The sequence below is a fragment of the Diabrotica virgifera genome, chromosome 9 (genome assembly GCF_917563875.1).
Source record: "Diabrotica virgifera virgifera chromosome 9, PGI_DIABVI_V3a".
Lineage (NCBI taxonomy): Eukaryota > Metazoa > Arthropoda > Insecta > Coleoptera > Chrysomelidae > Diabrotica > Diabrotica virgifera.
The window spans coordinates 183,394,864-183,419,005 of record NC_065451.1 but is presented as its reverse complement, the minus strand read 5'-3'; the positions used below and the strand labels follow the sequence as shown (position 1 = coordinate 183,419,005).

Here is a 24,142-nt window from a genome sequence, read left to right as displayed (position 1 = left end):
TTCCAAATTTTTAACCTGTTCCACAATTAAAACTGCCCCTGTTCCAGTGTTCCGATATATTAAAGTTTGTCCGACTAGACACCCTTAAGCTATTAACAAATTTTCAGCTTGCTATTAATCAACTTTTTTTTCATACACGGGATCCACACCTAATAACATTTCAGTTTCGACACTTCGTGAATGTCAAACTAAATTTTAAATAAAGTAATTTTAAATGCAAGAAGGAAAATACTGTGCGCTAAGTTCTATCTAAAAATCCTAGCTGATCTGAAAAACCCACTGAACGAAATCCTGTCAGAGTTGGGAACCAAAGTAAATTATAAAATAGGATTTTGGAAATCACAAGAGCCACCATATTTGATTGAAATCAAAAATAATTTTGACAAATACCTCATTAATCTATATAACAGGGTTGTCCAACTGGCGGCCCGCGAGGCTATTTGTTGCGGCCACGTAAGATTTTCGAAAAGCATATATATTTTCTTTAAATGCTGCCACTGTGAAAAAAGATTTTTTAATTTATATTTTATGGTTTGCAGTGTTTTTACATCACAAGTACTGTGCCGCTTCGCGGACGTGTAACGAACACAATCGTCCTCCACCACTATGAGAACTGCACTGATTACTGCGCATCACAGTTCACGCAGGCCACACCTCACACTGCTTACCATCCGTCGCCAGCCGCCATCTTGCCAGTGTGCTACTGACACGTAGGCTAGTCGGCTAATCTATTACGTTGCTAGTGAACTTGATTAATTCTTTGTCTTGATTCCTCTTATACAATAATGAGTGTAAAACCAGTAAAACGGAAAATTGATAGTGAGAACAGAATTTACAAAGAAAGTTGGGAGAGTGATTACTTGATTGCTAACAATAATGGAAAGTTGCAGTGCTTAGTGTGCATGAATGTCGTTTCAGTGCCTAAAGAATATAATGTGAGAAGACATTACACAACAGTGCATGAAAATAAGTATGCTACTTACACAAATGAAAGTCGGCGTGCCCTAGTTGCAGATTTGAAGAAAAAGCTTAAACAGCAAACTGGTATGTTCAGTAAAATATTACACTCTCAAACGCATTCTTTGCATGCATCTTATGCCGTGTCGCTTGAGCTGGCAAAGGCAAAAAAACCTTTCACTGATGGCAATTTGATAAAAAAATGTGCTGTTGAAATGGCCAAAGCAAAATCACCAGACAAGAAAAGGGACCTGAATTTTTCAAATTACTGTCAAAGGAGAAATTCCCAAACCTGCGAGATTTTGGACTGAAAATGACGTCAATGTTCGGAAGCACATATACATGTGAAAGTGCCTTTTCCTCCATGAAATACATAAAAAACAAAAACAGAAGCAACCTTACCGATTCTTCCTTACGTCATCTTATGAGACTGTCTACAACTGAACTGGAGGTGGACATTTCTTCATTGGTGGATGAAGCCGATCGACCACAGTCCTCACACTAATTCGATACATCTTTTTTGTTGCTTTTGCAATGTTTGTCTTGATTATTGAAAAGTGTTATCAATAAATTTTCCGTTTATAAAAAAATGTAGTTGTTGAGCAATAAAAGAAATAATACTCTTTTTTGTTTTAATTATTTTAATACCTCACTTTATTTTGTTATTACTTGTAACAAAATTATTATATGGCCCGCGACAGCATCAAAGGTTTTAGTTTTGGCCCTTGAGGCATTGCAAGTTGGACACCCCTGCTATATAAAGAGAATATTAAATCCTGCTTTCAGATCGAACTGAATTATCTTACAGGAACATTTCAGACAATTCTCTCAACCCACAAAAAAAATGGAAACCTATACTCATCAGGAATTTCTTAATGAATTTTCAGCTTCATATGGAAATTATACATGGGTATTTACAGATGGTTCTTTAGATCCGAGTCGAGGACAGTAGGTTTTGGGGTACACATACCTTCAATCAATTATAACTATGCATCCAGATTACATGAGCACACTCAAATATGCACTGCAGAAATTATTGCAATTAACAAGGCAGTATCTGTTTGTATTGAAAAAAATATTAAAGAAGCAATAATTTTTTCAGATGCTAAAAGTGCTATCCAAAAATTACATAACACCACCTGGGGGACAAACAACCATATTGTAAACCTAACTAAAAGACTTATTATTGAGTCAATGGAAGCAGGATTTAATATAATCTTAGCTTGGATTCCAGGCCATACTGGAGTAAAGGGGAATACAGAGGCTGATAAATTGGCAAATATAGGCAAGACTTTAAATGTTCCTGCAGACATTAAAATAGATAAATTTGACTTTTTGCCTTTTATTAAACAAAAAATTGTAAATGAGTTTAAAGTTGAATGAACAAAGCAGTTTAAAACTAAAGGGAAATGGTATCAACAATGCCAAAGTGATTTTTCTATAAACCCTTGGTTCCACAAATTCACATTTGTGGATCGAAGACACTTGACATCAATTATTAGAATGCGAACGGGCCATTGTCACACACCAGACCATTTGTTTAAAATTAATTGTAGTGATACTCCTTATTTTTGTGAATGTGGACAAATAGGAAGTATAACTCATATGTTACTTGAATGCCCAATTAACAAAACAAATCAATTTGAAAATCATATCACAATGAATTTAAAGAAGGGAATATGGAAAAATCCAGACCCTTTGAAAAGAGGATTCCCTTCCAGTTAGTCTAAATACGAGGACTGGCCAAGTACCTAAGAGGTGGAGGCCATGAAACTACAAGAAGAAGTAAAGTATAAAATATCAATGACACTTGATAGTGAATTTACTTATTATATAAAATAAATACGATGTCCAAAAATACAATTTGAGTATATTTTGAAAGCAATAATTTATTAACAATTTTAAAAATGATGTTCAAGCTGTGTAATAATCTCCTCAATAGTGAAAAAATATTAAACATTTCAATACAATAAATTTATAAAATACGTCCACGGGATAATAGCCATTTCTTAATTATTACCACCGATAGTATACTTACGTATCATTGATACTACACATCGACGTACGTTTCATTTTATGTTTTGATTTAACTTGTTTAAAAATGAATCGTGACGAACGAGAAATGATAAAATGGAACAACTATATTTATTAGTAATGCAAGTTTACAAATATTACTTTCTAACTTACATTATATTTATATTTTTTATTACTTGATACACTTTTTTTCACTTAAAAAAGTTTCTCCACATCGTTAAATTATCCATTATGGATAACCAAAACTTGATTTTTATTACATTATAGTTTATCAAAATTTAAAGTTTGGAAAATTCTTTAAAACAAGTTTCTCACTTGTAAGATTGATCTCCAGTAATAAATGTTTAAACACCTTTTAAAACTACTTAATTCCATAGTATTAGACAGAATTAACTTTTTCTGCAGTGTGTATTCTCAAATGAGTTTTCAAATATCTTATTTCTGTATATTGCTTAAAACAAATGTCACACTTATAAGGCTTTTCTCCAGTGTGCACCCTCAAATGAGTTTTCAAATCGTAAAAATACCAAGTTTCCTGTAAAAGGTATATATTAAAATACCCTAAATAAGGGTCACAATACAAAACGTTTTCGGATTAAGGAATCCATCATCAGTGTTTAAAAGCACTAAAATTAAGTATAACCTAATTAAATGAGATAAAAGTTAAAATTGACAGAGGTTTTCAAGAACAAGAGGTCATACTTACAAAATTTGCATGCCTGAGCCACCAAAATGTATCGGGTAAAAACCCTTTAAATGTAAATAATAAGGATGTTTTACATATTTATATAAAATTCATTGGATGGTATAGATAAACCTGGATGTTACCCAGGGCAACACAGGACTCTCCCCACGTGGTTGGAACTTTTAACATTGGAACATCCAGGTTTATCTATACCATCCAATGAATTTTATATAAATATGTAAAACATCCTTATTATTTACATTTAAAGGGTTTTTACCCGATACATTTTGGTGGCTCAGGCATGCAAATTTTGTAAGTATGACCTCTTGTTCTTGAAAACCTCTGTCAATTTTAACTTTTATCTCATTTAATTAGGTTATACTTAATTTTAGGGCTTTTAAACACTGATGATGGATTCCTTAATCCGAAAACGTTTTGTATTGTGACCCTTATTTAGGGTATTTTAATATATACCTTTTACAAGAAACTTGGTATTTTTGTGATTTATGGTATACAGCCAGCTACAGGAAGTTTATTTTCCTCCTGGATTCAAATCGTATGATTGAGTAAACTGCTTAAAGCAAATTTCACACTGGTAAGGATTATCCCCAGTGTGTATCCTTAAATGCTTTTTCAACGCTCCTGATTCACTAAATCGCTTAAAACAAATTTCACACTTGCTTTTCTCCAGTGTGGGACCTAATATGTTTTTTTAAACGATTGAGTTGAGCAAACTGCTTTAAACAAATTTCACACTTAAAAGGCTTTTCTCCAGTGTGCACCCTTAAATGAGTTTTCAAATCGTATGATTGAGTAAACTGCTTAAAACAAATTTCACACTTGTAAGGTTTTTCTCCAGTGTGTATCCTTAAATGTTTTTTCAAAATTCCTGCTTCACTAAATTGCTTAAAACAAATTTCACACTTATAAGGCTTTTCTCCAGTGTGCACCCTCAAATGAATTTTCAATTTACTTGCTCGAATAAACTGCTTAGAACAAATTTCACAATTGAAAGGAATTTCCCCAGTGTGAGCTTTCGTATGTGCATCCAAAGAATGTTTATGAGTGAACTGCTTAAAACATATTCCACACTTGTAAGGCTTTTCTCCAGTGTGCACCATCGAATGACTTTTCAAATGAGTTGCTTGAGTAAACTGCTTAAAACAAATTTCACACTTATAAGGTTTTTCACCTGTGTGCACTCTTGAATGTACTTTCAAATTACTTGCTGCGCTAAATTGCTTAAAACAAATTTCACACTTAAATCGCTTTTCTCCAGTGTGGGACCTAACATGTTTTTTTAAATTTCCAAGACAAGCAAACTGCTTAAAACACATTTCACACTTGTAAGGCTTTTCTCCAGTGTGCAACCTCAAATGAATTTTCAAAGAGTTTCCTTGAGTAAACTGCTTCAAACAAATTTTACACTTGTAAAGCTTTTCTCTAGTATGCGTTTTTATATGTCGTTGCAAAGAACCTGCTTGGTTAAATTCCTTAGAACAGATTTTACATTTACCAATATAATTTTCTAATGTTGTTTCTTCAGTGTTTGCGTTTATTTGTTGTTCTGAAGGACATCCAAGATCATTTTTGATGATTTCCATGCCGTTCTGAGAAACCCCTAAAATATAAACAAAAACTATACATTTTTTTGAAGAGTAAAACAAAGTGTAAAAGAATTTAGGAAGAATGAGAAAATAATATGATTTTGTTGACAAAAATAATCCAATGACTAACATCAGCAATATATTGATATCAAGAATTGACGCCAATTGAAAGGGGAAAACATATTGCCATAGTACACACCAAGAATATAGGCGTAAGTAGTATATTCGTCGAGTATATATAGGGACATTAAAACGCACGCAATTCTATATAGTGGGAAGGAACAAGGAAGCAAAGAATGTGGAGTCGCATTTGTGGTGGATAATGATTTTAAGCCAAAAATCATAGACTTCCAGGCAGTCAATGAAAGGATATGCAAGTTGAGAATTTGCACCCACTTCTTCAACCTCACAATGACAAACATTCACTGCCCAACAGAAGAACAAGCGCAACATACAAAAGAAAGCTTATACCAACAGCTGGAGATAGTATATGATACTGCGCCAAAAAATGACATCAATATTATAATGGGTGATATGAATGCTAAAATAGGCAAGCTGCCGCAGTTCCATGACACAATAGGAAAACACTCACTGCACAATGAAACAAGCGAGAATGGGCAGTTTTTGATAAATTTTGCCACCAGGAAAAACATGGTTATAAGTTCCACATGCTTCCCATATAAAGACATACACAAAATGACATGGATTTCACCAGATGGAACCACAACCAATCAAATTGACCATGTGCTGATAGACAAAAGGGTAGCCAGTAGTATCTCCGATGTGAGAACACGACGAGGAGCATGCTGTGGATCTTTTATGCTGGATTAACACTAGTCCAATAGGCAGCGCTGAAAAATTTCTCTGAATTTACTAAAGCTAGTTATTTCACAGTTGATTACTGTGATTGTGTAGAGAAACATACTGCGGTCGGTCAAGCGAAACGTAGAACAGGTGGTACTGACAGCTTGTCAAAGTTGTTTACCTGCTGAGGTAATTAAATCCATTTACTAATGCTGAAAATCAGTACACACATTCTAAATGGAATATAAATAAAAGTTTTATAGTCGGTCAGCTGTATGACGGGACAGAGCCGGTCGGTCGGCCCCAATGAATGTACAGGGTTATTCACTATATTTTGACCCCCTCTATACTGCTTTATTTACAGAATTAGAAAAAAATGTAAAATACAAAACTTATTAAATTTTTAAATTATGATTTTTTGACATATACAGCGTGTCTGCGTAACTTGGAACCACATGGGAAACTTTTTTAATATCAATTTTACGAAAAAAAGTTATTCTTCATAAAGTGCTCTGCATAGTCTAAAACCTAAGATGCAATCATCAGATATCAATTTTTATCAATAATATACGAGGTATGTCCAAAAATTTGAATTTAGCTCAAGAGTAATGTGCCTTTATATTTCACAATATCAAAAATTGTTATTAAGAAAAGTTGTTTGTGATAAAAAATTATGTTATAATATGCATTTACACTCTTTTAATTGAAAAAAAAAATTTGAAAATTTTCCTCAAATTACGGATATCCAACATCATTTTTATTTAAGATAACTCTGTTATTATTAATTTTGCGAAAAAAAGTTATTCTTTATAAAAATTTCTGAATAGTCAAAAAACTAAGATGCAATCATAAGATATAAATTTTTTTAAACTTTATACGAGGTATGTCAAAAAATATGAATTACTTTTATTGGGAAATACGCCACAATTTTACAAAAAAAAAAAAATGCCACAAGAAAATAGCTTTAGAACAACATTAAAAAATATGAATTTCGCTCAAGAGTAAAATACCTTTATAGTTCACAATAGTTCAACTAGAAGCATGCAATTGCATATTGAAACATAGTTTTTAATTGTAAACAACTTTTTATAATAAGAAATTTCAATATTGTGAAAAATAACGGTACTTCACTCTTCAGCGAAATTCATATTTTTTGACATACCTCGTATAAAATTGACAAAATGTAATATCTTATAATCTTATCTTAGTTGTTATGACTATGCAGAACGTTTTATAAAGAATAAATTTTTTTCGTAAAATTAATAATAACGGAGCTATCATAAATAAAAATGATGTTGAGTGTCCGTGATTTGAGGAAAATTTTCAAAAAATTTTTTCGCTTCGAATAGTGTAAATGCAGATTATAACATAATTTTTAATTACAAACAACTTTTCTCAATGACAATTTTCGATATTTTGAAATAGAAAAACTACTTTACTCTTGAGCGAAATTCATATTTTTTGACATACCTCGTATACTGTTGATAAAATTTGATATTTGATGATTGAGACTTCGGTTTTAGGCTATGCAGAACACTTTATAAAGAATAACTTTTTTCCGTAAAATTGATATTAAAAAAGTTTCCCATATGGTTCCAAGTTACGCAGACACACTGTATATCATACTATTGACGTCATCCATCTGGGCGTGATGGCGTAATCGACTATTTTTTTTAGGCATTTAGGAGAATAGGGGTCGTGTGCTAGCTCATTTGAAAGGTTATTCAATTCCCTTTTCAGTAATATAAACATTAACATGATTGTTTATACAGGATGTCAAATTTTTTTTATTAATTAGTCACTAGTACGATATATAATATCAAAAAATCATAATTAAAAAATCGACTAACTTTTGTATTTTACATTTTTTTCTAATTCTGCAATTAAAGCAGTTTACAAGGGGGTCAAAATATAGTGAATAATCCTGTACATTCATTGGGGCCGACCGACCGGCTCTGCCCCGTCTTACAGCTGACAGACTATAATAACTTTTATTTATATTCAATTTATAATGTGTGTACTGATTTTCAGCCTTAGTAAATGGATTATGAAACGTGACTTTTCATGAGATAGGGTTTATACCCAGTGTAATGTATTTGCATTTTAAAATATCATTTTTGTTATTCTTTGAATTGAGAAAAATATTTCCGTTGTTTATGGTTCCACCGGTACCCAAACAAATGCGCCTGCAGATTTTTCAGAGAAGGGTTTTTTATTAGATTTTATGGCTTCTTTCAATTATTTGGAAGCGGTTGTCGTGTATTTTAATGTTGTACTGATGGCTTAAAGTTTAGAGTTAACAAAAAAAAAATAAATAATAAAAAAATACTTATAGACTAAATACAATAGGGGGGTCCATGGATCCGTTGACCCCCCCTGTATCCGCGCCTGCCTGTAGTCACCTATGCGAGTGAAACATGGATACTGACAGCAGCAGAACAGTTAAAACTTCAGACATGGGAACGAAAAGTCTTGAGAATAATATACGGCGGAAAAACCATACATGGCATATGGACACGCATAACAAACCAAGAATTAAAAGAATTATACAAAGAGCCTGACATAATAGCAATCATAAAGACACATACATATATTAAGATGGATGGGACACCTGCAGAGAATGTTTCAAACCAGGATAACAAAGTGCCTCCTAACTAGTGCAATACAAGGAAAGAAGAGAACAGTAAGACCAAGGTCAAGATGGAAAGCGGAAGTGCAGGAAGATATCACAAGATTAAAAGTGACCAACTGGGAAAAAAAAGCAAGGAACAGAAACAAATGGAGAATAATAGTCAACCAAGCCGTGGGCCTCCTAGGCCTGTAGTGCTAATGTATTATTATTATTAATTATTTTACCACTATGTATTTTATACTTTCATGGAAATAAACATTATTATTAAAGGGGTAGTTAAAAGAAAAATTCTTATGAAAGTGGTCCACTCTAGCAGTATTTATTAGTAGTACAAGTTTACAATTATTACTTTCTAACTTATAGCCACTTTACACGATGCAACTAATTGCGCAATTAATTGCACAATTTCTTGCAGTAATAGAAATTGCATCGTGTCATACGAAAATTGCACAGAAAAGCTGCAAGAAGTTGCAGCTAAATAGAACGTGTCCTATTTTTCATGCAATTTGGTTATATTTTTAGCAACTTTTAAGGCTACACAGTTTGTTTTTACTATATTCACATTCTGTCAACCTAAATTTCAAACTAAACAATTTTTAACAAAACTAGAGGAACTTTTTACCATTTCACGCTTCACGGATAACATTATTCTGGTGGATAACTTTAATTATGCAACATAGGGATTAAAAAAACTATTTTCTATTTGTATTTCTAACAACTTGTTTCCTTTTGTAAATGAATAATGTATTATAGGTATACTTATTAGGCATTAGGTATTAATTGATTTTGTTATAATACATAATATTATAATTTTCTCAAATTATAATCTAACATTTTTAATCTAATATCTGATAACTCTACTCAAAAAATTACATTTAATTTATAAAAACAACATAACCTAAAATTTATACTATTTTGTCAAAGTTTCTATTTCATGTCATCGTAAACATTACATGGCCAATGTTTGCACGGTGTAATCACTTTATTGCAGAAAGTTAGTTACAACTTATTGCACAAGAAATTGTGCAATTACTTGCATCGTGTAAAGTGGCTATTTCAGTTGATTAAATTTTTCATACACTTATTATTTTATACACTTTTTTTCACTTAAAAAAAGTTCCTCCAGATCGTTAAATTATCCATTATGGATAACCAAAACTTGATTTTTGTTTTATCATAGTTTATCAAAATTTCACGTTTGGATTTCAAGATAAGATTGATCTCCAGTAATCAATGTTTAAGCACCTTTTAAAACTACTTAATTCTATAGTATTAGACAAAATTAACTTTTTCTGCAGCATGTATTCTCAAGTGAGTTTTCAAAGAACTTGTTTGTGTATATTGTTTAAAACAAATTTCACACTTATAAGGCTTTTCTCCAGTGTACACCCTCAAATGAGTTTTCAAATCGTATGATTGAGAAAACTGCTTAAACCAAATTTCACACTTGTAAGGTTTGTCTCCAGTGTGTATCCTTAAATGCTTTTTCAACGTTCCTGATTTACTAAATCGTTTAAAACAAATTTCGCACTTGCTTTTCTCCAGTATGGGACCTAATATGTGTTTTTAAATTACTGAGTTGAGCAAACTGCTTAAAACAAATTTCACACTTGAAAGGCTTTTCTCCAGTGTGCACCCTCAAATGAATTTTCAAATCACTTGCTCGATTAAATTGCTTAAAACAAATTTCACACTTGAAAGGAATTTCCCCAGTGTGAGCTTTTGTATGTGCATCCAAAGAATGTTTATAAGTGAACTGCTTAAAACATATTTCACACTTGAAAGGCTTTTCTCCAGTGTGCACCCTTAAATGAGTTTTCAAATCGTATGATTGAGTAAACTGCTTAAAACAAATTTCACACTTATAAGGCTTTTCTCCAGTGTGCACCCTCAAATGAATTTTCAATTTACTTGCTCGAATAAACTGCTTAGAACAAATTTCACAATTGAACGGAAATTCCCCAATGTGAGCTTTCGTATGTGCATCCAAAGAATGTTTATGAGTGAACTGCTTAAAACATATTTCACACTTGTAAGGCTTTTCTCCAGTGTGCACCATCGAATGACTTTTCAAATGAATCGCTTGAGTAAACTGCTTAAAACAAATTTCACAATTGTAAGGTTTCTCACTTGTGTGCACTCTCAAATGTACTTTCAAATTACTTGCTGCGCTAAATTGCTTAAAACAAATTTCACACTTGAATCGCTTTTCTCCAGTGTGGGACCTAACATGTCTTTTTAAATATCTAAGACAAGCAAACTGCTTAAAACACATTTCACACTTGTAAGACTTTTCTCCAGTGTGCAACCTCAAATGAAATTTCAAAGAGTTTTCTTGAGTGAACTGCTTCAAACAAATTTTACACTTGTAAAGCTTTTCTCTAGTATGCGTTTTTATATGTCGTTGCAAAGAACCTGCTTGGTTAAATTCCTTAGAACAGATTTTACATTTACCAATATAATTTTCTAATGTTGTTTCTTCAGTGTTTGCGTTTATTTGTTGTTCTGAAGGACATCCAAGTTCATTTTTGATGATTTCCATGCCGTTCTGAGAAACCCCTAAAATATAAACAAAACTATACATTTTTTTGAAGAGTAAAACAAAGTGTAAAATAATTTAGGAAGAATGAGAAAATAATATGATTTTGTTGACAAAAATAATCCAATGACTAACATCAGCAATATAGTGATATCAAGAATTGACGCTAATTGAAAGAGGAAAACATATTGCCATAGTACACACAAAGAATATAGACGTAAGTAGGATATTCTTTGGGTATATATATGTATGGGAAGGAACAAGGAAGCAAAGAATGTGGAGTCGCATTTGAGGTGGATAATGATTTTAAGTCAAAAATCATAGACTTCCAGACAGTCAATGAAAGGATATGCAAGTTGAGAATTTGCACCCACTTTATCAACCTAACGATGATAAACATTCACTGTCCAACAGAAGAACAAGAGGAACCTACAAAGGAAAGCTTCTACCAACAGCTGGAGGTAGTATATGATAAAGCGCCAAAAAATGACATCAAGATTATAATGGGAGATATGAATGCTAAAATAGGCAAGGTGTCGGAGTTCTATGGCACAATAGGAAAACACTCACTGTACAATGAAAAAAGCGAGAATGGGTAGTTTTTGATAAATTTTTCCACCAGGAAAAACATGGTTATAAGTTCCACATGCTTCCCATATAAAGACATACCCAAAATGACATAGATTTCACCAGATGGAACTACAACCAATCAAATTGACCATGTGCTAATAGACAAAAGGGCAGCCAGTAGTATCTCCGATGTAAGAACACGACGAAGAGCATGCTGTGGATCAGATCATCTTTTAGTACAAACCAAATTTAGATGCGGAGTTAACAGGGAAAGAAATGAAAGACAACAAAGAACAAACTGGACCTGGAAAAACTGAAGATTCGGTAATGTAAAGAGAAGTTCGAACAAGAAGCCGCAAATGAGTTAAGGACGCTAGAACTGCACTCCATAGAGGGCAAATGGAGTAATATCAAAACGGCAGTACTGACAGCAGCAGCGTCCATCCTGGGAAACAAGAAAAAGGAGAGAAGAGGAACATGGTTTGATTACGAGTGTAGACAAGCAATAGAGGAAAGAAATGAAGCACACAAAATGTACATAACAAAAAGAACACGGGAAAGACGAACATTATTTGAAGTCTCAAGACGGAAAGCAGACAAGATATGTAGAAATAAAAAGAGAGCCTATGAAAATGGACAAAGAAAAAATGGAAGAAAATTTCAAAATTACGAAATTAGAGGGTCTTCCGAATACCTAAACAAGACAAAAAGTGGGTATAAACCTCAAACAAGTCTATGTAAAGATAAAAGTGGGCAAATAATTAGTGACCAACAGAAAGTCACAGAAACCTGGAAGCATTATTTTCAGACCTTACTTGGAACACAAGTAGACATGGAAGATGAAATGGGTATGATCTACGTAGAAGAGAATTGAGTAGAAGCTCCAACCATAGAGGAAGTTCTCGAAGCCAGTAAGGCCCAGAAAAACAATAGCTTCGTTAGTTGACGAAATACCAGCAGAACTATATATAAGGTAGGTGGCGACGACCTAGTAAGTCACATTCACGCGCTCAACAAACACATATGGCAAGAAGAGAAAATACCCGACGACTGGAAGAAAAGTATAGTATGCCCGATCTATAAAAAAGGAGACAAACTCCAGTGCAAAAACTACCGTGGAATCTTTCTACTATGTACACCATATAAAGTCCTCAAGTATATTATAAACCAGCGGCTCCAACCACTAGAATAAAATATTATTGGAGAGTATCAGACGGGCTTCCGACGGGGAAGATCGACACTGGATCAAATATTTACAGTCAAACAGATATTGAGCAAATCATGGGAACACGATATTGATGTTCACAACGTGTTTGTAGAGTTCAAACAGGCATACGACTCAGTCAAAAGGAACAAACTATATCTACTATATATTGGCTGAATTGGCAATATCACACAAGCTAATAAGACTCATTAAAGCCACAATGGATGAAACTCAGGCATGCGTACGAATACAAAACCACCGGACAGACTTTTTCAAAATCTCGCAGGGACTAAAGCAGGGAGATGGGCTGGCCCCAACATTGTTTAATCTGGCACTGGAGTATGCGGTTAGGCAAATGCAAACTGGACGAGGAAACCTACTGATCAACCGAACGGTTCAACTGGCCGCTTATGCCGATGATATTAATATTATGAGTAGAACATCAACAGGAGCTCAGGAAACATATGCAGAGTTAAAAACACAAACAAAAATGGTCTGGAAATTAACACAGAAAAAACAGAAATAATGACTCAGACGAGAAGAAATATAGTCCCACAAAACATTATACATGAAGATGGCATTGAAACGGTTGGAAAGTTTACATCTGAGAGTAGAAATATATGCCGACGGATCAGAATATGGAGAAATACCGAAGAGAATAACGCAGGCAAATCGAGCTTATTTTGCCCTCTCGCATATATTTCGGTCTAAAAGTGTCCACCGAAATACAAAGATGAGAATCTATAATAAAAATAAAACCTTAATTCGACCAATAACATGCTATGGCAGTTAAGTCTGGGTCCTGAAAGAAACATACAACAATAAACTCGACACATTCGAAAGGAAAGTACTGAGGAGAATACTAGGACCTGCGAGGGAAAACGGAATCTTCAGAAGTCGATACAACAACGAGCTTTATCAACTTTGACTAGAACACAAAGATTGCAATGGGCCGGACATGTGATAAGAATGGGAGAGGATAGGCTACCAAAAAGAGCACTGAATGCTAGAATGCAGGGAAAGAGACCGGTTGGAAAGCCATGAAAGCGCTGGGACGATAGAGTAAACAGCGACGCACAAGCCCTTTTAGGAGTCCGTGTATGGAGAAGAGCAGCCACAGACAAGAAAGGGTGGAGGCAAAAAATAAAGGAGGACAAGGCTCAATTTGGGCTGTAGTGCCGTAGAAGAATATATTCGGAGAGTATATATTCGTTGGTACACTAATTTCAAAACTTCATAAAGCTTTGTAATACGCACGCCCGAAAAAAATATTAAGAGGCCACATCAACGCATCATCAATATTTCTTTTTCAAAGTTCTGCGAACTTTCAACAGTGCGTCGGCAGTACGACACTGACACTATACGCTCTGAGCTTCGCTGGTATCGTTAACTAGCGGATTACTAATGCAACTTTGGCCGGAAATTTTTAAATTTATTATTTAATTTTTATCGCGTAATATTTACAACGCAAAAAAGTAATTAAATTGTAATCGATTTTTTTAAGATTTTGCTAATCATTTTGACGTTCTATTGACGAAATATTAGTTTCTTACTTCGGATACTTTCACAATTAGCGTGTAGATGGCGCTTAGATTAATAGATTAATTTATAATTACATATTACGAAATATTAAAAAAAAACAAATTTTTCTATGGATGCTATACCTACGTATATTAATGAAACGAAAACCAAATGTATGGAATGGACAGTATTAGTCCAAGAGGCAGCGCTGAAAAATTCTCTGAATTTACTAAAGCTAGTTATTTCACAGTTGATTACTGTGATTGTGCAGAGAAACATACTGCGGTCGGTCAAGCGAAACGTAGAACAGGTGGTACTGACAGCTTGTTAAAGTTGCTTACCTGCGGAGGTAATTAAATCCATTTACTAAGGCTGAAAATCAGTACACACATTCTAAATTGAATATAAATAAAAGTTATTATAGTCGGTCAGCTGTATGACGGGACAGAGCCGGTCGGTCGGCCCCAATGAATGTACAGGGTTATTCACTATATTTTGACCCCCCTCTAAACTGCTTTATTTACAGAATTAGAAAAAAATGTAAAATACAAAACTTATTCAATTTTTAAGTTATTGATTTTTTGACATATATACCGTACTATTGACGTCATTTATCTGGGCGTGATGACGTAATCCACTATTTTTTAGGCATTTAGGAGAATAGGGGTCGTTTGCTAGCTCATTTGAAAGGTTATTCAATTCCCTATTCAGTAATATAGACATTAACATGATTGTTTATACAGGATGGGAAAAATTTTTTTATTAATTAAATTGTTTAATTAATAATTAAAAAAATTTTTTGGACACCCTGTATAAATAATTAATGTTTAAATTACTGCATAGAGAATTGAATAACCTTTGAAATGAGCTAGCACACGACCTATATTCTCATTTAAAAAAATAGTTGATTACGTCATCACGCCCAGATGGATGACGTCACTAGTACGATATATATGCCAAAAAATCATAATTAAAAAATCGAATAACTTTTGTATTTTACATTTTTTTCTAATTCTGTAAATAAAGCAGTTTTGAGGGGGGTCAAAATATAGTGAATAGCCCTGTACATTCATTGGGGCCGACCGACCGGCTCTGTCCCGTCATACAGCTGACCGACTATAATAACTTTTATTTATATTCAATTTAGAATGTGTGTACTGATTTTCAGCCTTAGTAAATGGATTTAATTACCTCCGCAGGTAAGCAACTTTGACAAGCTGTCAGTACCACCTGTTCTACGTTTCGCTTGACCGACCGCAGTATGTTTCTCCACACAATCACGGTAATGAACTATGAAAAAACTAGCTTTAATAAATTCAGAGAAATTATTCGGCGCTGCCTCTCCGTCTATATCTCACGCTGACTACATCAAGGAATAAAACATAAAAATTTGAAAAAGTCAAGAAATTTTAGTACCTGGGAGCTGTATTATGTACCAGCGAGGAGATATAAAAAAGAGTCATGGCTGGGAATCGCTGTCTTAAGAAGAGTTTTGAGGAGTACCCACATATCTAGAGGTGCCCAAATCAGAATCTGCAAAACTGTAATCAGACCTGTAGTCACCTATGCGAGTGGAACATGGATACTGACAGCAGCAGAACAGTTGAAACTTCAGACATGGGAACGAAAAGTCTTGAGAAAAATATACGGCGGAAATACCATACATGGCATAGGGACACGCAGAACAAACCAAGAGTTAAAAGAACTATACAAAGAGCCTGAGATAATAGCAATCATAAAGACACATACAGTGAGGACGTTTGAGTTAGAATAAATTCATTATCTCGAGAACGGATGAATTTGTACAGAAATCGTGTGACAGGTCGATTTTTATTTTTAAATTATGACTTTTTGGCATATACAGTGCGTCCATAAAGTAACGCATAAATTCATTATTTCATAAACCGGCGACTTTAGCGAAAAATCCCGAAACAGGTAGATTTTTATTTTTAATTTCCGATTTTTTGGCATATATATCATACTAGTGACGTCATCCATCTGGGCGTGATGACGTAATCGATGATTTTTTAAATGAGAATATGGGTCATGTGATAGCTCATTTGAAAGGGTATTCAGTTCTCTATTCACTAATATAAACATTAACATAATTATTTATACAGGGTGTGCAAAAAAACATTTTTTTAATTAAAATAATTGAGACAGAAAGAAGAATGTATGTAATTTATTTAATTCAAAATGCGTTTTACTACTGTCAGAAAACAGAAAAAAATTTATTTGACGAATAAAGATTGATTTTCGCTTAAACGAAATGTTCAAACTGGCAAGAGGCAGGTGGGTGGCAGCTTTAACATTGAATTTAAGCGAAAAACAATATTTATTTGTCAAAAAAACATTTTTTCCTGTTTTCTGACAACATTAAAACGTATTTTGAATTAGATAAATTACATACATTCTTCTTTTTGTCTCAATTATTTTAATTTAAAAAATGTTTTTTTGAACACCTTGTATAAATAATTATGTTAATGTTTACATTAGTGAATGGAGAATTGAATACCCTTTCAAATGAGCTATCACATGACCCATATTCTCATTTAAAAAAATCATCGATTACGTCATCACGCCCAGATGGATGACGTCACTAGTATGATATATATTCCAAAAAATCGGAAATTAAAAATAAAAATCGACCTGTTTTGGCATTTTTCCTTAATATCGCCGGTTTACGAAATAATGAATTTATGCGTTACTTTATGGACGCACTGTATATCATACTAGTGACGTCATCCGTCTGGGCGTGATGACTTAATCGATGATTTTTATGAGAATAGGGGTTGTGTGATAGCTCATTTGAGAGGATATTCAATTCTCTATTCAGTAATATAAACAATCAGCGGTGTGATAGATGACCGAAGTTATCGATAACGTAAAGTTATCCTGTAGTTATGTTATAATCCTCGAATTGGTGTGATGTATCATACTTAACTTAACTACTTGCGTTATTTCTTGACAGTTCTCGAGTTATCTGGTATATCAACTGTCACTTTATAACGCGACGTTAAACCTCAAGTTATGAGATAACTTTGTAGTTATGTAAGGATATGTAAGGTTAGGTTCATCTTTTGACTTGTTTTTAGACAAAAATCAAGTGAATTTAGAAGCTAACAATTTAATAAATAAGAACAGAAGGGTAATACAATTTTAAGAATGATACAAAAATCAAATCGAGAGATACAAGTTGAAATTTTATTTTAAGTATCTACTGAGCTTTCTATCCAGAGTTGCCAGATGATATTTTATAAATCCCCCACTTATAAACTGAAATTCCCTCAAATTGAAGCTCAAATACCCGACATGTAAATTTTTGCCGCATTTTAATAAATTAGTAGTCAAATGAAGAGAACAGTACACCAATATTATACTACTTATCAACGAGGGCCCTGGAAATAATTAATAGTTCCTATGGTCTTCATTTTATGAGAGTATAATCACCGGTATAATATACACAGTTCTATGTATATTCGCAAATTTAATTTACCATGACTGCTTAAAATACTCCATAATTTTCTGCCCCCAAAAAATCCCACTACAATTTCTGCTTACAAAAATTTCAATGCTTTCAAATTACCCCAGAATTGTGGAAAATACACCAATCTGGCAACCCTGTTTCTATCTACTCTTTGAAAGGTTTGAAACAACACCGAACCCAAACAGCTGTTGGCTGTTCGGTCATCGACGGTGGCCGACGATGGGGATTTACTTTCACGGTCATCTACTATGTTCCGAACTATCTCTCGCGCTCACTCCAACTTGTACTATTTCTACATAAGGTTCTCTTTGTTACTTCAACCTTTTTTCCTCAAACCTTATTTCTAAAATAACGTTGATCAAATAACTATCTCATAACTCTGACCGATACATCACACCGAATTTTACCTAAATAGTTATGGCATAGCTACCTTTACTTAACAAGCCATGAAGTTGAAACTTGGCAACATCTATTGGTAGACCGATTAATTCTGACAGTTCTCATTTGTTTTTAAATAATTTTCACTGTATTTACAGAGGAACTGAAATATTTTACAATATTTCGTGCTCCAAATTATAAAGAACATTAAAAGGTATGTTATTAAGATGATTTTAGTTAAATATATTTTTATATGAAATTGCGTGCATATAGAAAGAAATCCGTCCACTTAAAAATTTTGTCATTTTTAATGTCTTATATTTCATAAACCTGTTGGCAGATTTAAGTGATTTTTTTTTAATATGTTATAGCCTAATTCTTTAAGAATACCGCTGTAATAATATTGTTGCTAACCAGTTAAATTTTTATGGTGTACCGGGCATTTATAAAATACTGAAATTAAAATCCAACTATAGACTCCGGTTTTCTTAACATTCTGTTTTTTTATTAATTCGCTTATGTTTAACAACTAGATTTGTTCTTTATCAGTTCAGGGTGTTTCTAAATAAGTGCGACAAACTTTAAGGGGAAAGGAACAAAATGCAAAATTTTGACGCCTGTATTTTAAATGTAATCATTTTTTTGAATTCTAAGAAAACTAATAAGTATTTTTGAAAAATTTAAACGCAGAATAAAAGATTACTTTATTACCGAGAGCCAAAAGTCCCTTAGAATGAACAAAAAGTTTTTTTTAATGACATATTTGAAACTAAATATCACACTAAATTTTCTTAGTTTTTCACCCCTGTAACTTATTAAAATAAACATAGAAGTTTTCAGGGACTTTGGGCCCTCGGTCCTAACGTAATCTTTCACTCTGCGTTTAAATTTTTGAAAAATACTTATTTGTTCTCTTAAGATTCGAAAAAAATGAATCCCGTTTATATCCTTATTGTTTTTTTTTTTGTATAATAAACGTTACTTACAAGGAATTACTTTTAATATTATTTTGTACAAACTTCTAATTAATAATATTTTCTTGTTCGACTCAAAAAATACTATAAATTTTACCAGAAAATGTACTTTAAAATCGTAGTTTCGAAAGCGATAGTCCGAAAGTCAGACTACGGACGTCATCAATTGCGACGTTGCCTTTTTCTCTTCATGGCTTGTAAAGTAAAGGTGGCTATGGTTATGGGCATCGTTATTCCTGAGAGTTATATTAACTTTAACTCAAACGTTAAGTTAACTTCGGTCATCCATCACACGACTGATTAACCTAATTATTTATACAGGATGGTCAAAAAATTTATTTTATTAAATTAATTAACACAAAAAGAAGAATTAAAGCAGTTTATTTAATTCAAAATACATTTTACTGCTGTCAGAACACGGGTAAAAATGTTTATTTCATAAATAAACCTTGCTTTTCGCTTAAATTCAATTTTCAAACTGTTCAGAGACAGGTGGGTGGCAGCTTTAATATTGAATTCAGTCGAAAACAATATTTATTTGTCAAATAAACATTTCTTTCTGTTTTCTGACAGCACTAAAATGTATTTTGAATTAAATGAATTACATATATTCTTCTTTTCGGCTCAATTAATTTAATTCACAATTAATTTTTTTGGACTCCCTGTATAAACAATTATGGTTAACGTTTATATTACTGAATATAGAATTAAATGACCTTTCAAATGAACTATCACACGACCCCTACTCTCGTTTAAAAAAATCATTGATTATGTCATCACGTCCGGATGAATGATGTCACTAGTATGATATATATGCCAAAAAATCATAATTTAAAAATAAAAATCGACCTGTCTCAGGATTTCTCTACAAATTTCCCTGTTCTCGGGATAATGAATTTATTCCAACTCAAACGTCCTCACTGTATATTAAGATGGATGGGACACCTGCAGAGAATGCCTCAAACCAGGATACCAAAGTGCCTCCTAACTAGTGCAGTACAAGGAAAGAAGAGAATAGGAAGACCAAGGTCAAGATGGAAAGCGGAAGTGCAGGAAGATATAAGAAGATTAAAAGTGACCAACTGGAAAAGAAAAGCAAGGAACAGAAACAAATAGAGAATAATAGTCAACCAAGCCGTGGGCCTCCTAGGCCTGTAGTGCTAATGTATTATTATTAATTATTTTACCACTATGTATTTTATACTTTCATGGAAATAAACATTATTATTAAAGGGGTAGTTAGAAGAAAAATTCTTATGAAAGTGGTCCACTCTACCAGTATTTATTAGTAGTGCAAGTTTACAATTATTACTTTATAACTTATAAGACACTTTACACGATGCAATAGAAATTGCATCGTGCCATACGAAAATTGCACAGAAGTGCTTGCTGCAAGAAGTTGCAGCTAAATAGAACATGTTCTATTTTTCATGCAATTTGGTTATATTTTTAGTAACTTTTAAGCAGGGCACAAAATATCCATGATATTTATATAAATATCAAAATATCGGATATATATGATATGTATATATCCGATATACAGGGTATCCCGAAAAGATTGGTCATAAATTATACCACACATTCTGGGGTCAAAAATAGTTCGATTGAACCTAACTTACCTTAGTACAAATGTGCTCATAAAAAAAGTTACAGCCCTTTGAAGTTACAAAATGAAAATCGATTTTTTCAATATATCGAAAACTATTAGAGATTTTTTATTGAAAATGGACATGTACCATTCTTATGGCAGGCACATCTTAAAGCAAAATTATAGTGAAATTTGTCCACCACATAAAAATTTTATGGGGGTTTTCTTCCCTTAAACCTCCCCAAACTTTTGTGTACGTTCCAATTAATTCACTATTGTGGTATCATTAGTTAAACACAACGTTTTTAAACCTTTTTTGCCTCTTAGTATTTTTTCGATAAGCCAGTTTTTATCGAGATGCGGCTTGTTTTTAATATATTTACATAAAAATTTTATGGGGATTTTGTTCCTTTAAACCCCCCAAATGTTTGTGTACGTTCCAATTAAACTATTATTGTGGTACCATTAGTTAAACACAGTGTTTTTAAAACTTTTTTGCCTCTTAGTCTTTTTTTGATAAGTCACCTTTTATCGAGATGCGGCTTCTTTTTAAAAATATACCTAAAAATGTAAATTATAAATAAATTTTCAGATTATTAACAGGTCTATAATAATCGTACTTAACCATATACAAATATGTGGTGGATTCGATAAATATTCAAAATATCTCGATAAACACTGGCTTATCGAAAAAGTACTAAGAGACAAAAAAGTTTTAAGAACATTGTGTTTAACTAATGGTGCCATAATAATAATTTGATTGGAACGTACACAGAAGTTTGGGGGGGTTGAAGGGAACAAAACCCCCATACATTTTTTATGGGGTGCACAAATTTCACTTTAATTTTTTTAAAGATGTTTCTGCCATAAGAATGTCACATGTCCATTTTAAATAAGAAATCTCTAATAGTTTTCGATATATTGAAAAAATCGATTTTCATTTTGTAACTTCAAAGGGCTGTAACTTTTTTTGTGTGCACTATTGTATATACTTAAGTGAGGTTCAATCAATCTATTTTTGACCCCAGAATCTGTGCTATAATTTATGACCAATCTTTTCGGGACTAGGGAACATTTCGAGATCCAAAATGTGATATTTTGGAAAACATTTCAATAGAGAAACTAAATTGACCAAAATAAGACTCTAAATGTAGAATGTAACAATATAAAAGATATATTTTTACTTTAAATAAAAAATACAAAAATATAACAGTATAAAATATACAGGGTGTCCCGAAAAGATTGGTCATAAATAATACCACAGATTTTGGGGTCAAAAATACGTTGATTGAACCTCACTTACCTATATACAATAGTGCACACAAAAAAGTTACAGCCCTTTGAAGTTACAAAATGAAAATCGATTTTTTTCAATATATCGAAAACTATTAGAGATTTTTTATTGAAAATGGACATGCGGAATTTTTATGGAAGCAACATCTTAGTACTTTTTCGATAAGCCAGTGTTTATCGAGATATTTTGAATATTTGTCGAATCCACCACATATTTGTATATATGGTTAAGTACGATTATAGAGACCTGTTAATAATCTGAAAATTTATTTATAATTTACATTTTTAAGTATATTTTGAAAAAGGAGCTACATCATGATAAAAGGTGGCTTATGAAAAAAAGACTAAGAGGCAAAAGTTTTAAAAATACTGTGTAATGGTACCACAATAATAGTTTAATTGAAACGTACACAAACATTTGGGGGGTTTAAAGGAACAAAACCCACATAACATTTTTACGTAAATATATTGAAAAAGAAGCCGCATCTCGATAAAAACTAGCTTATCGAAAAAATACTAGGAGGCAAAAAAGTTTTAAAAACGTTGTGTTTAACTAATGGTACTACAATAATGAATTAATTGGAACGTACACAAAAGTTTGGGGGGGTTTAAGGGAACAAAATCCCCATAAATTTTTTATGGGGTGGACCAATTTCACTATAATTTTGTTTTAATATGTTCCTGCCATAAGAATGATACATGTCCATTTTCAATAAAAAATCTCTAATAGTTTTCGATATATTGAAAAAAATCGATTTTCATTTTGTAACTTCAAAGGGCTGTAACTTTTTTTATGAGCACATTTGTACTAAGGTAAGTTAGGTTCAATCGAACTATTTTTGACACCAGAATGTGTGGTATAATTTATGACCAATCTTTTCGGGACACCCTGTATATTGTTACTTAAATAAAAATACAAAAATATAAACGTATGTATGGTAGTAAGTTACATATAGTATTTTTTACTACAAAAACGTTATTACGTAGGTCAAAATTTTTGACGTAAGAGAACTGTCAAAACATTAGAATGTGACTTTTCATTATTGCCATGATTATTATAAACATGGCAATAATGAAAAGTCACATTCTAATGTTTTGACAGTTCTCTTACGTCAAAAATTTTGACCTACGTAATAACGTTTTTGTAGTAAAAATACATAAACAGAACAAACAAAATGCTACGAGTAACCAAGTAACAACTAAATTAACTAAAAATATTGAAGAAAACATTAACTTGAACATATAGGTATTTCTATTTTTCCAAAATAACTTAAAATTCTGAACATTTAAAAAACAAAATCAAAATTTAGAAAATTAATTAAGATGATGGTTCAACATAGGAAGTGTCCGAATCAAAACCAGTAAAGCACCCAAGACTTATTCTGCCTCTTCATTTTCCCTTCTTTCAGTTTCTTGTTCAGGCCAAATCCATTCCAAATTGTCATGTTTTTGGTATGAAGAACTGTTTAAATATTTAAACATGAATACAAGTTTAGTCCTAAATTATTTCGTAATTTGGAATGCACAAGTCCAAAGCTTGAAAAGCAGCTGTCAATGCTTGCCGTTGAGGCTACTGCTGTAAGTAATTGGTTAATTCGTTCGAGAAATATGTTTTTTTCAGGCCAAGCAGATTCAGCGATTGGAACAGACTTCCACCATAATAATGGAGATGTTTTTTTGAAATTCGGACGATACATGAAAGACGGAAAAGGTTTAGACTTCGAAGTTAGGGCCATTACAAACGGAACAAAATCTATGTTGATTGAATGTAAATATTCATAAGCCTGTTCTTTTTGTTCGGCAGTAACTCTTTCTCCCAAAAAGCGATGGTCCAGTAAGTTTGCCAAAAAATGAGGCGAACCTAGAGCC

At 32.7% G+C, this 24,142-nt stretch overlaps 1 protein-coding gene across 9 annotated transcripts in view; it reads right to left on the bottom strand.

Moving 5' to 3' along the window:
* Positions 1-2,830: 2,830 nt before the first annotated feature.
* Positions 2,831-24,142, bottom strand: part of LOC126891821 (zinc finger protein 239-like) — a 38,745-nt gene continuing 17,433 nt past the window's right edge. For 4 of the 9 annotated variants that reach the window (XM_050661095.1, XM_050661091.1, XM_050661099.1 and 1 more), the window contains 2 exons: positions 11,174-11,278; positions 2,831-5,297 (listed from right to left, as the gene is read on the bottom strand). In XM_050661095.1, the coding sequence (XP_050517052.1) occupies positions 4,348-5,297; positions 11,174-11,278 (1,055 nt within the window). In that variant the 3' untranslated portion in view covers positions 2,831-4,347. Of the gene's footprint in view, positions 5,298-9,022; positions 9,965-10,272; positions 11,279-24,142 lie in introns of those variants that run through there. The other 5 variants (XM_050661096.1, XM_050661094.1, XM_050661097.1 and 2 more) reach the window with 3 other exon arrangements.